General features: G+C 56.2%; 2 protein-coding genes across 3 annotated transcripts in view; one reads left to right on the top strand and one right to left on the bottom strand.

Moving 5' to 3' along the window:
- The window catches only part of SYN3 (synapsin III), a 426161-nt gene that overhangs the window by 156941 nt on the left and 254906 nt on the right, over nt 1-14314 (top strand). The gene's annotated exons all lie outside the window — the stretch shown is intronic.
- Nucleotides 1017-14314, bottom strand: part of TIMP3 (TIMP metallopeptidase inhibitor 3) — a 51576-nt gene continuing 38278 nt past the window's right edge. The window contains exons 2-5 of the mRNA XM_004619682.3: nt 11756-11838; nt 7083-7194; nt 6001-6122; nt 1017-4896 (exon numbers count right to left, since the gene is read on the bottom strand). Coding sequence (XP_004619739.1) covers nt 4699-4896; nt 6001-6122; nt 7083-7194; nt 11756-11838 — 515 coding nt within the window. The 3' untranslated portion in view covers nt 1017-4698. The remainder of the gene's footprint in view (nt 4897-6000; nt 6123-7082; nt 7195-11755; nt 11839-14314) is intronic.

Genomic DNA, 14314 nt, shown 5'->3' with positions numbered 1-14314 from the left:
CTGTGGCGGTCTGCTGAAAGACTCAGCTGGTGCTGGCTAGAACCAGAAGGGCAGGTGGAACTTGGAAAGTTCCAGCAAGGAAGGTGGAAACAGACTGGAGATCGTTCAGGCTTCACGGAGTCTGAATCGCAGTTCGTCTGACTTATTGGAACTCGGGTACTGACTTAGCCCTGCAATCCCCCGCTGTGCTCCTGGCTCTCCTCGTCAGGCCTGGCATGTGACAGGTGCTCAAAGTAGGCTGACTTCAACCTGGAACATTGTCAGCAAGGGGGGCAGGGGGGAGCTCGAGTCGGGGAGGGGCAGGGGGGGGGGGTGAAGTCCTGGCCTTAGGTGTGGCTCATGACTTCCTGGCTCATGATTGCCTACTTGGAATTTCAGACCGGCAGCTTGGCATCAAGGCTGATGTTCCCCTCCCCACTTCCCCTGGGTTGAACTTGTTCAGAAGAGCACAGAGGCCCAGCTAGGACCCCAGCCTCATCAGAGCTGTGCTTCTGAAAGGCGATTAGGTAGAGCACCAGATGCCAGAGAACTTTGGAGACCCTGCACCGGAGAGTCTGGGAGGAAATCGAGGTGTTTTCTCCTACACTTGATTTCCTCTGGGGGAAAAGGCCCACAAGGCTGCAGAAGTGGATGAGAATTTGCTCTTGCTGTGAAAGTCACAGGGCTGGAGCGATAGCACAGCGGTTGGGCTTTTGCCTTTCACGAGGCCGACCCGAGTTCAATTCCTCCGCCCCTCTCAGAGAGCCTGGCAAGCTACCAAGAGTAACGAGCCCGCACGGCTGAGCCTGGCAAGCTACCCGTGCGTATTGGATATGCCAAAGACAGTAACAATAAGTCTCTCAATGAGAGACATTACTGGTGCCCGCTTGAACAAATCGATGAGCAACAGGATGACAGTGAAAATCACGTGCAAGGAGCAGAGAGAGCCAGGGACCTGGAGCAGAGGTGGGCCCTCTGGAGTCTACTGACCCCTCCGAAGCCATCCGGATGCAAGGAGGCGAGAGAGACCACAGGTGTGTGATAGAAATAAAATCACTTTACTGTTTAGAATAAAGGACACACTATAAAAAGTGAACATTATGCAACATTACAAGACAATATACATTCACGGAATATAAAATTCATAAATAACATGGAGGAAAACTGTAAACAGTGCTACAAAATTTAGCAACAAATACATTCCTTCCAGACAGGGTTTCCTCTGGTTGGTTTCTCTCCATCACTTCTGGGGTCTCAGGGCAGCAGACTGGCTAGGGGAAAGGCGGGAACCCAGGAGAGTCCCCGGTACCTTCCCCTCGGGGCTCGCATCCGTCTCCATGTTCTCCCCACCTCCTGCTCCCAAGAGCCCCTTGGGGAGGTGCTCCGTCGTGCCCCCTACCCGCTCCCCTTGTGTTGTTTGGCTTTTGCCTGGAGCCAATGAAAGCGTTCATCTTTTGTAAGACACTGAGTCGTGGATCTCGGCATGGGTATGTCCCCTCAGGGTCACTGGGGAAGCCTCAAAGTCCAATTAAAGGGCTGGGCCAGGGAGTGGACAGGCTCCCGGGAAGGTTAGGGGTTGGGGCGCTACCTGCACCATGGCAAGAAATGCTGTGTCTTGAGTTGCTGGAGAACCATGGGGGCGGTGGGCTACGATGTCTTTCAAGATGTGGATCTGAGGCTGGGTCTGGATGGAGGAAGGCGAAGGGATCACCTGCTCCAGCCCCAGGGAGCCCTCGCTACAGAGGCAGAGGGCCCAGGAGCACTGTTCCCAGAGGAACCCTCCAAAAAAAAATCTTAGTTCCCACGACCCTGGATGTTTAGGGGAAACCAGGGCCTCCCAGCGGGGTGCCGGGCAGAAGCATAAGGAGGAAGATCTGAGGGGGGACAGGCAGGGGGCCCAAAGTTCTGCCTGGCCCAAAGTCTTGCTCTTACAGCCCTCCTTCTTCCTGCCCCGGGGAAGCTGCCAGGGAGCGGCCCGGGGGAGTCTCCGGAGCAGGCACCCCTGCCCGCCCGCCCCCCGCTTCCCTTTGCCAGTCTAACTGCTGCCTGCACGGTAGAAGTGTGTCACCCTCCATTCCACGGTAGAATTTGAGCCAGGAACATGGTGGCATGGGGTTTCGTGTTGTTGTTGTTGTTGTTGTTGTTGTTGTTCTCTTAAGCACAATGTACACATAGAACAGCCTACACATGACACAAGATTTAGCAAAATAAAACATTCACGATATGATTGAAATACGGAAGTGCCTCAGCTACATAAATGACTTTAAATTATACAGTAAGTGAACAGGTGAAATAAACAAAGCTATAGCTTATAGAAAGCTCAAAAACCGCCCTCGGACAGCGTCACTCTCCCAAGGACCTTTCTCTGCCCAGGACCCGCCGTTGTTCTCCTTGCCCGGGCCAGGCAGACAGGACAGTAGCTCTCCCCCCACCACACTTTGTCATTCTGCGGGGACCCCCCCGGAGGTGGCTCACACACGGACACCCCCCCACATACACACACCGCCAGATCCCTTCACATGTGAGTGGCAGTGACCCCATGGGGAGGAAGAAAGGGGAGACGCTGAAGTCCAGTGGCAGGAGGGCACTTGGAGGGGGGGAGGGTCAGGGGTTCCACTGGCAAGACTTGGAGGTTGAGAGAAAGAAAATCTCCGAACATCAAGCGTCCCCCTCAGCCCGTCCATCTCAGCGGCCGGGTGTCACGCTGTCCCCGTGCAGGGGTCGGGCCTCTGGTCTCCGGCCTGGCTGAGGCCAGGACCCTAAGGTGAAAAGGGGAAGGTTACAGGAGCCGGCCTGGGGAGACCCCTCCTCGGCCTGCCCTGCCTTCCAGGGCCTACCCAGCCCCCCGGCCGGCCTCTGCCTCTGTGCGTGCCAGGCACTGCAGCGTGATGGCTGCTGCTGCTTTTAGTTTTTTTTGTTTTTCTTTTCTGTTCTGTCTCAGTTGGCAGCTCAGTTGCCTAAAGTGGAATGAACTGAAGTTACAAATGGGGGCAGAGGGTAAAAGACCCAGAATATGAAAAAAAAAAAAAAGTGAGCTGTTGTGTTCTAACACTACCTGACTGCCAGCCCTGGCTCCGAAGAAGAGACGTGCTCATCTCCTCACACCGCCTCACTGTCAACACTAACACGGAAAAGAATTTTATTGACTCGGGATATTTATATTATAGTCTCGGTCCACACTGCACCCCTGAAAAAAAACAACCCACATACACAACAGAATGTTTCTGCTAATTGATGGCAAAGTCAGGGTCTCCTTTGTCCCCTCAGTTTTAATTCCATGAGCACAGAGCATCAGTAGGTGGGGCTCACCCTTTGGTGAGCTGGGGGAGCCAGCCTTCCCCCCAGCCCCAAGCCCAGAGAAGGGGGCCGGCCGCTCTGTCCCTAGCTCCCTCTCATCTCAAATCACCACGAAGGCCAAATCAATGAAGGCCCCCCAATGAAGCAGGAGAAAAAGAAATAGGGGAGAGAACCCCCACAGCTGAGGGTGCTCAGAATCTCAAATTTTGATTAAAATGGAAAAAAAAAAAGTCAACTTGGAATGTCATGATTTTCTTCCAACAAGCAATGACAACAAAATAGAAGAAATGAAACTATTGGCATATTTAACAGCATTGAACAGAATTCTGTGTCCTGTAAAAAAAAAATTAGCTTATGTCCCCGTGTAGGTATATGCAAATGTGTATGAAGACACATCCTCCTAGGTGAGCTAACGGCTACTCTGGAAATAGTATTCTCTACCCAAATCTACTTGGCTATATCGGTGGATGGTGGGTGGTGGGTGGTGGTGGGGGGGCATGTCTCCAATTTACAGGAAGACAAGTCCCTGCCCAAATCCCCCACAGAGGATATGTAGTGAGCAGTGGGGTGAGGAAAGAGGCTAATCTCGTCTCTCGCCTGAGCTCATGGCAAGCAACTTGCCTTCTGACCTCAGGCAGATGTTTAAACGTCTTTACTGACTAAGAAAGTTCTGTCAGTCTGGATGCGTCGCTCCAGAAACTTCTGGTCAACCCAAGCCTCACCGGGCCGGGGAATCTGTGTGTGCCGCCTCATCTCAGGTCAGCGTCTCCTGCCCTTCCCTTTCCCTAGCGTGCAGACACAGAGAGACACAGTCGGTGGGGACATGCGGTAGCATCTTCTCCGTGTGGACAGTCCTCCGTGCATCTCGCCTCAATCTGGTGGCTCCCCTGGACTGACCCTGAAACAGTGGCCTTTGGGCTTCTTCCTTGTCTGCATCCTTCACGTGCTGGGGTGGGGTGGAAAGAGGGAGATGGAGAGGGACAAACCCAAGGAAGCTCTGGGAGATGGTGAGGTGGGGAGGGAAAGGTAGGCATGAACAATCAATGCCTGGAAGTGGGTGGGGGGGCATGGTTTTTCAATGTTTTGTTGTCTTAAAAAATAGAGATTATAGTATCATGAAGAAGAGGAGGGTACACCCCTCATTCTTTCTGGCCTGACACCACAAATTCCCAGGTGGAAATGGCGGTGGTCGGGGCGCGGGGGATGGATGTGCAAACCAATAAAAGGAGGGATCAACATAGGGCCAGGAGAGCGGTTCCAAATCAACTCCATATGACAGCACAGACTTTTCTTTAAGTGTTCGAAGTGCGAAATTTGCAAGGAAACAGGCACTAATTTTCATTGTCATCATCTGGGAAGAGTTAGTGTCCGAGGGAAGCTCAGCAGGAAGGGAGGGAAGTGAGGCGGGGCGGGGTCTGGTGCTCAGGGGTCGGTGGCGTTGATGGTGCTTTTGTCTGGGGGCGCCCATCCTCGGTACCAGCTGCAGTAACCACCCTTCTGCCGGATGCAGGCGTAGTGCTTGGACTGGTAGCCCGGGTAGCCGAAATTGGACAGCATGTCGGTCCAGAGACACTCGTTTTTGGAGGTCACGAAGCAGGGCAGGTAGTAGCAGGACTTGATCTGCAACAAGACAAGGGGGGCGGTGGGCTTGAGCCAGGCTGATGCTGGCCCTAGGCTGGGACCACCCCCATCTGCCCCTTGGGGAACAGACTATGAACCACTTTCACTGTCAGGAACCGCTGAGCCCCTGCTGGTCTCCGCTACGCTTCTGTATTAGCCTGGTCAGTTCTCAGGGCAGCCCAGTTGCCCTCAGACAGGTAATTAAAGAGAGGACCGGGAAACAGGACAGAGATCAGGGTGTATGCCGGGCATCTTAAAGAATGGTTCACTTGGTTCACTGAGCATCACTGGGTGCTGTCTGGAGCCCCCAGCACCACAGAGCCCTGGGCAGCACTGTATCCTGGGGTCCTTATGGTGAACCGTCAGCCCAGTTTCCCGAGAATTGCTGGTGGGGCCATTTGACCTCCTGAGCACTGTTTGGGAGCCCTTTTACAAAAATTACAGAAGTTCAGAGAAATCAAGTAATTAAATCCGGGTGTCACAAGGCCATTCTGAGGCCTTGGAAAGAGAGTTCTTCTCTTGAACCGTTGCAAGCAAGGGTGAGTGATGTCAGCGGTGGTAAGGGAACTGGTCCATCCGAAAGCACCATGGGAGTCAGCATTTGGGGATCCAACTTATGCTGGGATGGGAGCCAGAATTTAATGAGCTGGGGTACACGGGACAGCTTGATCTCTTTCATCCTCGACTTGCTCATCCACCAAATGAAGGGGAAGAGTCAGGCCAAGCGTTCAGGGGCAGGTGGGATGAAGCGAACACAGCCCAGCTGAACCCTGGGACAGGCGGAGTGCCTGGACCTTGTGCGTGGGTCAGGGGGCCTGGCTCGAGGGTGACCTTCTGTAGCACCAGGCCCAGCCCTCCAGCACCAGCTGGCCTGCCCCACCCACCCCGTGACTCAGCTGCCAGGGGAAGCCCTCGGGGGACAGCCGGCAGACCTGCCAGGGCAAGGACCCCGCCTGCAGTCCCGACTTGCCTCCAGCCTTGCAGCCCCAGGAGCAGCCAGGGCAACCCCGGAGCCAAAAGGCTCCTCCAGCCTCTTCACCGCTCAGCCCGGGGAGGGAGGACCCCCGCATTCCTTACCGCACCCCCCTGCCTTCCCTCACTCACCTTGCAGTTACAGCCCAGGTGGTAGCGGTAGTTTAGCCCCTTGCGCTGCGAGAGGGTGAGCTGGTCCCATCTCTCGACAAAGTTACACAGGCCCGTGTACATCTTCCCATCATAGACACGACCTGCGAGTGGAGAGGGGTTGGTCCCGCGCCCGGCCAGCGGGAAGGGCTCACGCACAGAGCACCCAGCCCCTGACAGCCCGGGGCTCGACTTCCCAGGCAGCCCCACATCCCGGAGGAGGAAAACGAAGCTTAGAGCTAGGAAGCAAACCCGTGACATGTGCAGACCTGGCACAGAGAACCCGTGACACACGCAGACCCAACATGGAGAACCCCGTGACACATGCAGATGTGACATGGAGAACCCGTCGCATAAGCAGACGTGGCATGGAGAACCTGTGATGCAGGCAGATATGACACAGAGACCCCATGACGCCTGCAGACCTGACATGGAGAACCCATGACATATGCAGATGCGACATGAAGACCTTGTGTTGCGTGTAGACTCAACATGGAGACCCTGTCATGTATGCAGACCCAACATGGAGAACCCATGACACATGCAGACATGAAGGCCACACGCCCCTCGGCGGGGAGTCTGAGTTTAGGTCTTTTTCTTTTCCTTCATTTAGAGGGAAGTGATGTTCAAATACACCGACTCTGGGGCTGGAGCAATAGCAAAGCGGGTAAGGCGTTTGCCTTGCATGCGGCCGACCCGGGTTTGATTCCCAGCATCCCACATCCCTGAGCACCGCCAGGGGTAATTCTTAAGTGCAGAGCCAGGAATAACCCCTGTGCGTTGCTGGGTGTGACCCAAAAAGCAAAAAAAAAAAAAATACACCGACTCTGTCCGAGGAGATGGGGGCGGACAGACGCAGTCGCCTCCTCTCAACTCAGAGCAAAGCTGGCAGGGGCCCCCCAGGGTGGAGGCGGAGGCCAGGGACCAAGAGCCCCTCCAGGCAGAGCCTCCAGCTCCTGGACCGCGGGCTGAGCAGGAGGACGCTAGCCGGGCCAGCCTCTCCTCCCCCATCCTCTGACCCCTGCACCTGCGCCCACGGCCCGCCACAGCCCGCCGGCCCTTACCTGTGAGCAGGTACTGGTACTTGTTCACCTCCAGCTTCAGGCCACAGAGGCTCTCGGAAGCTTCCGTGTGGATGTACTGCACGTGGGGCATCTTGGTGAAGCCTCGGTACATCTGCGGGCAGAGAGAAGGTCAGGAGGGCGCAGGCTGGGGCTGTGCTGTGGGTCTGATGCCCCCCACCCCGCGGCGTTCATCTTTGACGAGGCCCCTCGTCTCAGCCACACCCAGTTCCTTCTGCGAGGAAACCCCTGCCTCGTCAGTCGCACACACCCCTACTCCCTGCACCCCCAATTTCCCAGCGACTCTCCAGGTACCCGGCGCCACCTTTTGAGGAATCCCTCAAAGACTGTCGGTGAGCGAATCTGTTCCCGCCTGCACCAACTTTGTGGCTTTGTGGCACCTTCCTGCACATTCCTGCCCTGTCACCAGAACCTAGGAGGGGGCATGGAGACCCACCCAGGGCAGACCAGGGCTGGTAGGAGAGTTGTCAGCTCTGGCCGGCAGTCTCCCGCTTTCCTGTTATTTATTTATTTGGCCTTTGGGTCACACCTAGCGGTGCTCAGGGTATACTCCTGGGATCACTCCTGGGATCAGACCCAGGGGACCATTTGGGATGCTGGGGATCAAACCCAGGTTGGCTGCATGCCAGGCCTTATGTACTCGCTGTGCTATTACTCCGGCCCCAGGTGTCTCCACATTTTCATCCTGCCCAGAGCGTATTTGTTAGCCCAAAGCACTGGGGAGGGGATCAGGAAATCTTAGCTGCCCAGCTGAACACTTTCATACCAGGTGTTTGCAAATCACGGGGTTGAACCGCTCATATGAAACTGCCCCGAGTTGGCCCCCTTCCCCTCTAGGACATACTTGAACACAACCGACCTCGGCTGGAGGCAGCTGCACCCGGACCCCAGCTCAGAAACCACTTTTGCCGTTGTCACGACGAGGAGGCGTAGGTGGTTGTTACCAAGGTCTGTGTCTAGAGAGACCAGGGACAGCCCCCCACACCACAGCTGCAGCCCCAAACATCAGGAGCACCAAGGCTGAGCATTCCTATTCTCTGCGAGCTCAATCCCCAGGGCAGCCCTAGGAGGCATTTTATGGCGATGGAGCCTGAGTCCCGGGAAGGTACGAGAGCACGTGGCTGGCAGAGACGCAGTTCCAAGCAGGGGCGTCGCTCAGAGCCAGGGCTCCTTCCCAGGAGTCAGGGTGGGGCGTGCAGCCTGGGCCAGCGGGGAGAGGGGAGGTGCTATGTCTGGCCAGCGCCCCTTGGGGCTCAAGTGCCTCTGCTCCAAATCACGACTCAGGGCTCTCAAGTCCCTAGTCCCCTTCTCGGTGAAAACAGGCCCTGGCCAGCTGGTGGTCTCTGGGCTTCCCCGGGGCAGGGGTGGGGGGAGGAGGGGGGAGGAGGACAGCTTCTCGGCTGCAGTTTCTGGCACGCGTTATTCCTTTGCTTCTGGCAATTAATAAAACACCAGACATCACCTCCCTGGGGCCTCATCATTCAGTCTAATGGGCTGGTGTTTCTCTCTTCCTAGAGGCGACTCGCTGGCAAGTGGTGGTCCAGGAGAGCCCGGGGTCAGACGGGGCCTGTTGTGCCTGCAGAGTGTGGGAGCCTGTGTCTTTCTGCGGGGGCGGGGGCGGGGGCAGGGATGGGGGGCTGCTCGCAGTGTGGGTGACCATCAGCACCAGATGGCTGCAGTTTGCCAGCCTCCCTTCTTAGCCCTTCTTCTCCCGCGAGCCTGCCGAGGGGGGAACAGGTACTCCGAAGAGTGAATCTGTTCGGGGGTTCAGTTCTGCTCTGCAGGGAAATAGTTGCAGTGAGTCGAATCATGAACAGTAGTGGGCTAGGGCTGGGAGAGAGAGCCCGGAACCTCGGGAGCAGAGCTGTCACCCAAACAGGCGATGTGTCCAAGACCCACTCCCAGCACCCCACCCTGCCCCACGAAAGCACATTACTGTATGCTCCCCAGTTCCAAAGGAAAGGCGGAGCGATACATCTAGGGGGGTCCTGTGTCAGGAAGGTGGGGGAGCAGGTGAGTTCTGCATGTAGCTCTACAACTTGACAGAAAAAGCAGCTTGTGCCACTGCTTATTCCTTTCTCCACCTTTTTTTAATTGTTATTTTTTTTTATTGAATCAGCACAATAGCCCATTACAAAGCTATTCATGATTAGGTTTTAGTCATACAAGTGTTCCAACACCCATCCCTCCACCGGTGTAATTTCCCAGCACCAGTTTCCCTACCGTCTCCCTAAATCCCCACCACCCCAGCCTGCCTCTATGCAAGCATCTCTCTATCTCTCTCACTCACTCTCGTCTCTCTCTTTCTCTCTCATCTCTCTCTCCTCTCTCCTCTCATCTCTCTTTCTCTCTCCTCTCTCTCTCCTCTCTCTCTCTCTCTCTATCTCTCTCTCTCTCTCTCTCTCTCTCTCTCTCTCTCTCTCTCTCTCTCTCTCTCTCTCTCATTTTAGGCATTACGGTTGCATTCAATGCCAGGGAAAACAGGAGCCAGGAGGACTGATCATTGGTTGGAAATCACCACAGTGTGTGGGAGATGGAGGGTAATTAAGATAAAGGAGGATCCAATATGAATGATCACAATAGTTGGACATGATCACTCTGGACAAGAACGGTTGAAAGTAGGCAAAGGGATGTATACGACAACCTTTCCTTCATCTTCACACAGAGCATAGCTCTTGCCCAGGGATGGAGATGGAATATGCTAATGAGGCAGGCCTAGGGGTGGGGCATGTGGGCACTGGGCCTGCTCGGAGGCGGGGCTCTGCCCACCTCTGGGTACCACCACAGCCTGAGGACAGAGATCTCGCTGCAGCTGGCTTCTAGGCTATTTGGAGATAACAGTTCCTGAGTTCCTGCCGTCGTGGCTCTGTCTTTAGGCTTGAGCAGAGAGGAACACAAGCCCTGTTGGGGCCAGTCTCTGCCTGTGCCCACATTCTTCCCCAGGCATGATTCAGAGGGATCACGTGGGAGCCACTGGATGATATGCCACCCCTCCCGCCCCCCCCCCAAGGATACATGATGGTTTCTGGAGTCTTGAGCAAATGTTTCAACCCACCCATGCATTTTGGAACCTTCAGATCCAGTCTGGGGAGCCCCCATCAACGCTGGTGTCACTTTACGCTCACCTCCTCTCTGTTTGATACCCTCATCTCCTCTCTGCTGTGACCCCCCTACAATTGCCCGGGATTAACTGGCCCACATCAGCGTGGCTTCGCTGTGAGAGTTGAGTTTGAGGGGAGCTTTCCTTGATCATGGCCTCCAGCCCTCCCCGGTGACAGTGGGCAGACAATGCTCCCTTTCAGGGCCATTCTGAAAAGAACAAAAGGTAAGTTCTACCCACAAAAAATCCTATCTTGACCTCAATGTTGATCCTCAAAGTCTCCTTCCTTCTGCCGAGTCCTAGAGACCAGGACTGGTTTGTCAGATGTAGGAAGGCCGACACCAGTTTGTCAGGTCCTGACCTTCAGGAATCAGGGACTCTCAGAATTGTGACGGACACTGAAGTTCATCTAATCCGGGTCACCAGGTCCGAGAGGATGGGGGACTGAGGGCGAGTCAACGTCTGTGTCTGCCACCTAAGAGCCACTGGGAAAGTGGCCATGCCTCTGACTCGGTCTCCCAGTTCAGGTAGACAGGTGAGGTTTGGACACACACACACACACACACACACACACACTCTGCGAAGGGACCCAACTACCCAGCTCAGAGCAACTGGCAGATTTCCCGTCTCCAGCCACGTTTTAAACTGAACCACCGTGCCTAGTGTTCGATCCCCAGCGCACGCTGTGTCCTTGGGATGGGAAACTGGACCCTCTGTCCAGCTTGTCCCCATTCCCAGTCTCTGCGACACCTGGGTGCCCGCTGCTCTTGACTGCTCAGCTGTCTCTGAGTCGGGGTAAAAATGAGCTCAGGCAGTGGATGTTCTGCTTGCATTTTGAGGCCATCCCTGGTTGTCTTCAGGGTGTATTTGTTCCTTGTTTTGTGCTCAGGGATCACTCCCGTCAGTGCTCAGGGAACCATATGTGGTGCTGGGCATCGAACCAGGGTGAGCCACATGTTAAGTATAGCCTTGACCCCTGTAACGATCTGTCTGTCCAGCCTGATTTTATTTATTTTTTAAATGTATTTGTTTTTGTTGGGGGGGGAGTGCACCTGGTGATGCTCAGAACTTACTCGTCGTGGCTTGGGGGACCATATGGGATGCCGGGGGTCGAATCTCAGTCAGCTGCATGCAAGTCAAGTGTCTTACCTGCTCTAGTATCTCTCTGGCCCCCAAGATGTCTGTTTATAAAGGCCAAATAATGTGCGTGCATGCGTGTGTGTGTGTGTGTGTGTGTGTGTGTGTATGTGTGTGTACTATATCTCTTGAAAGTTCCAAGAAATTAGTCCAAGAAATTAGTCCCCATACAAAGTTCCAAGAAGTCAGCTTCCCCTCAGGGAAAAAAGATTTCCTCTTCACACCCTTGCAGAGCCGTAAGTCAGCTCAGCTGCCACGAGGCATCCCGCCAGCCCCGCTCCCCTCTCTCCTGCTGGGTGGAAGGGCTGGGGCTGGACGGCAGACAAACCCCCAATTCCAGCCCACCTGGCCTCCCTTGACCCAGACCATTCCAGAAAAGTCCCAGGAAGTTTCCAAGAACTGAGGCGCTGTCACTCACCTTCATCTGTTTGATGGTGTAGACCATCGTGCCGAAGGGTCCCTCCTTCACCAGCTTCTTCCCCACCACCTTGGCCCGGATCACTGTGGGGGAGAAAAGCAAAAGGGAAACGGGTCAGACAGTCCAAATCCCGGGCCCTTCCAGATCTCTCTCTCTCTCCCCAAAGCTTGTGTCTTCCACGACCTCGGGGTGGGGCTGTTCCTCTGACCTGCCCACACGTCCGTGCCGCGCCCCAGCCTGACCCCTGACCCCAGGTGTTTAGAACGCACTGTGTGGAGGGGAGAGAGGAGAGTGGGTGCTGGGACTCTGTGGTGTGTCTGGTTCCCTGCAGGAGGCGGGGCCCGCCCCAGCCACAACGCCCCGCACCCAAGAGGCCAGGCAGTGACCCTCTCAGCACCAGGCTGACTGTTGGGGACAACCGTTCCTCGGGCATGTCAGAGTCACGTCCTCAACACCGTCACCCTCACCACCTGCACCCTCACCACAGCGGAACAGCGGGCCCGGGAGGAGCGGCCCGAGCTGGCCACGTCTCCGAGGGTGTTCCCCGGGGCACGTTGCTGTGCCCGCTGCCCGTGCACTCCCAGGTGGCACGGCAGAGGAGACAGACTGAGACCAGAAGCCCATTCTGCCTGGGAGCCTCCCTCGGTTTTGGCATCTCTAAAGAGGGTGTTGCTTGGCCTCCAGCCGGGAAGGGGAGTGGAGATCAAGCCCGAGATATCATGAGGCTCTCACGGCCACGCCTGGCCACGGGGCATCAGGCTGTACCCGGGATGCCTCCCTGGCATGACCACGAGTTAGTTGCCTTCCACTGCTCCTGACAGCAGCACGTGTGGGTGTGAGGGCCAGGTCTGGGCAGCATCTGGAGAGGGCAGAGGGGCAGGACCCATGGCGCCACCAGAGCCAAATCCCCGAGAACCATAGTTGGCACCCACAAGGGCACAAGCAGAGGGACCGGAGGAAGGGGCCGAGCTTCTGGCATCCAGTGGGGGGTGGGGGGCCGCCTGGGTGCCCGCACGCGGATGGACGTCGGCACCCAGCAGCCAAGAGTGAAGGGCTGAAGCTGCCTCTCCTTCACCGTGCCCTGAGCCCAAAAAGGGAGTCAGTGCTCAAGAAATGGTTGCGAGGGGCTGGAGCAATAGCACAGCGGGTAGGGCGTTTGCCTTGCACATGGCCGACCCGGGTTCGATTCCCAGCATCCCATATGGTTCCCTGAGCACCGCCAGGGGTGATTTCTGAGTGCAGAGCCAGGAATAACCTCTGTGCATTGCCCGGTGTGACCCAAAAGCAAAAAAAAAAAAAAAAAAAAACGGTTGCGAAGGAAGTCTCATTTACAGACACACATGTGTACACACGTGTGCGCGCACACACACACACACACACACACACACACACGCATGCACACACCATCTCCTTCCCCATCTGGGCTTCGACTCTGATCCCTCACAGCCTCTCCCAGTGGCCAGCTCCTCCTCCCCTGCTCCTCCTCCCACCACGATCCGGGTCCCCCGAGCCTCCGGGGGCCTCCTTGGCCGGACGGCCAGCACAAGGCCCCCTGGCCGAGGCTGCTCAGATAGAGAGCGGCTGCTTCCAAGTCTCTAGTGAGAAACCTGCCAGCCTGGCTCCCTCCGGCGCCTGCCTCCACCTCGGGGTCTACTTCCGGCAGCATCCGCGCCCTCACCCAGGAGCCCTCTCTCGGGATGGGACCGTCCCTCCTCCCCCTGCATCCCCCACCAGGAGTCCCCCTCCCTGACCTGCATCACTCCCAGGAGCCCCTGTCTCAGGCTGGGGACCATCCCCTCTCCGTCACCCCCCTGGGCCCCCGTCCTGGACAGGGGATTGTGCGCCCCTCCCCCCACCAATGCATTCACCCCCACCCAGGGTTGTCACAAAGCACATCAGTTCAGACTTTTCCTATTGGTTCTGCCTATGCTCACTGGTTAGCCTGGAAGGTAAATGAGGAAGCGGGTCTTTGTCTTGGAGGAGAAGAAAAAGCCAAAAGACTGACTTTACTTTCTTTTTAATTTCCCTTGTTGTTGTTGTTGTTGTTGTTGGGGTGCGGGGGGCACACCAGCAGTGCTCTGGGCATACTCTGTGCTCTGTGCTCAGGGACCTTCTGTGGTACCAGGGATGGAACCCAGGTCAGCCTCTTGCAAGGCAAATGCTCTCCCTGCTATACCATCTCCCCTCTAACTTTATCTATTTATTTGTGACGTTGGGGCCCCAAACACCAGGGGCCCAGGGGGAAGGAGCTGAAGCCAAATCTGCATCTCAGAGCTCCTTATGCTCCTGAAAAAAGGCGCTTCTGGGTTTCTGAGGGTGAAGGAAGAGCAAAAGGAAACAGGATCTTCACTTTTCAAGTGTACAAGGAGGACCGGAGAGACAGAACAGCGGGTCAGGCGCTTGCCTTGCATGCAGCCAACCCGGATTTGGTTCCTGGCACCACGTACAGTTCCCAGAGCACCACGGGGAGTGAGCTCTGAGCACTGCGGCTGTGGCCCAAAGGGGCAACAGAGGGGCGGGGCGGGGGGGGGCGGTGTGCAAGAAGACAGTGAGCAGGCC

This window comes from Sorex araneus, chromosome 10 (assembly GCF_027595985.1).
Source record: "Sorex araneus isolate mSorAra2 chromosome 10, mSorAra2.pri, whole genome shotgun sequence".
Lineage (NCBI taxonomy): Eukaryota > Metazoa > Chordata > Mammalia > Eulipotyphla > Soricidae > Sorex > Sorex araneus.
This window is presented reverse-complemented; position numbering and strand designations above follow the sequence as displayed.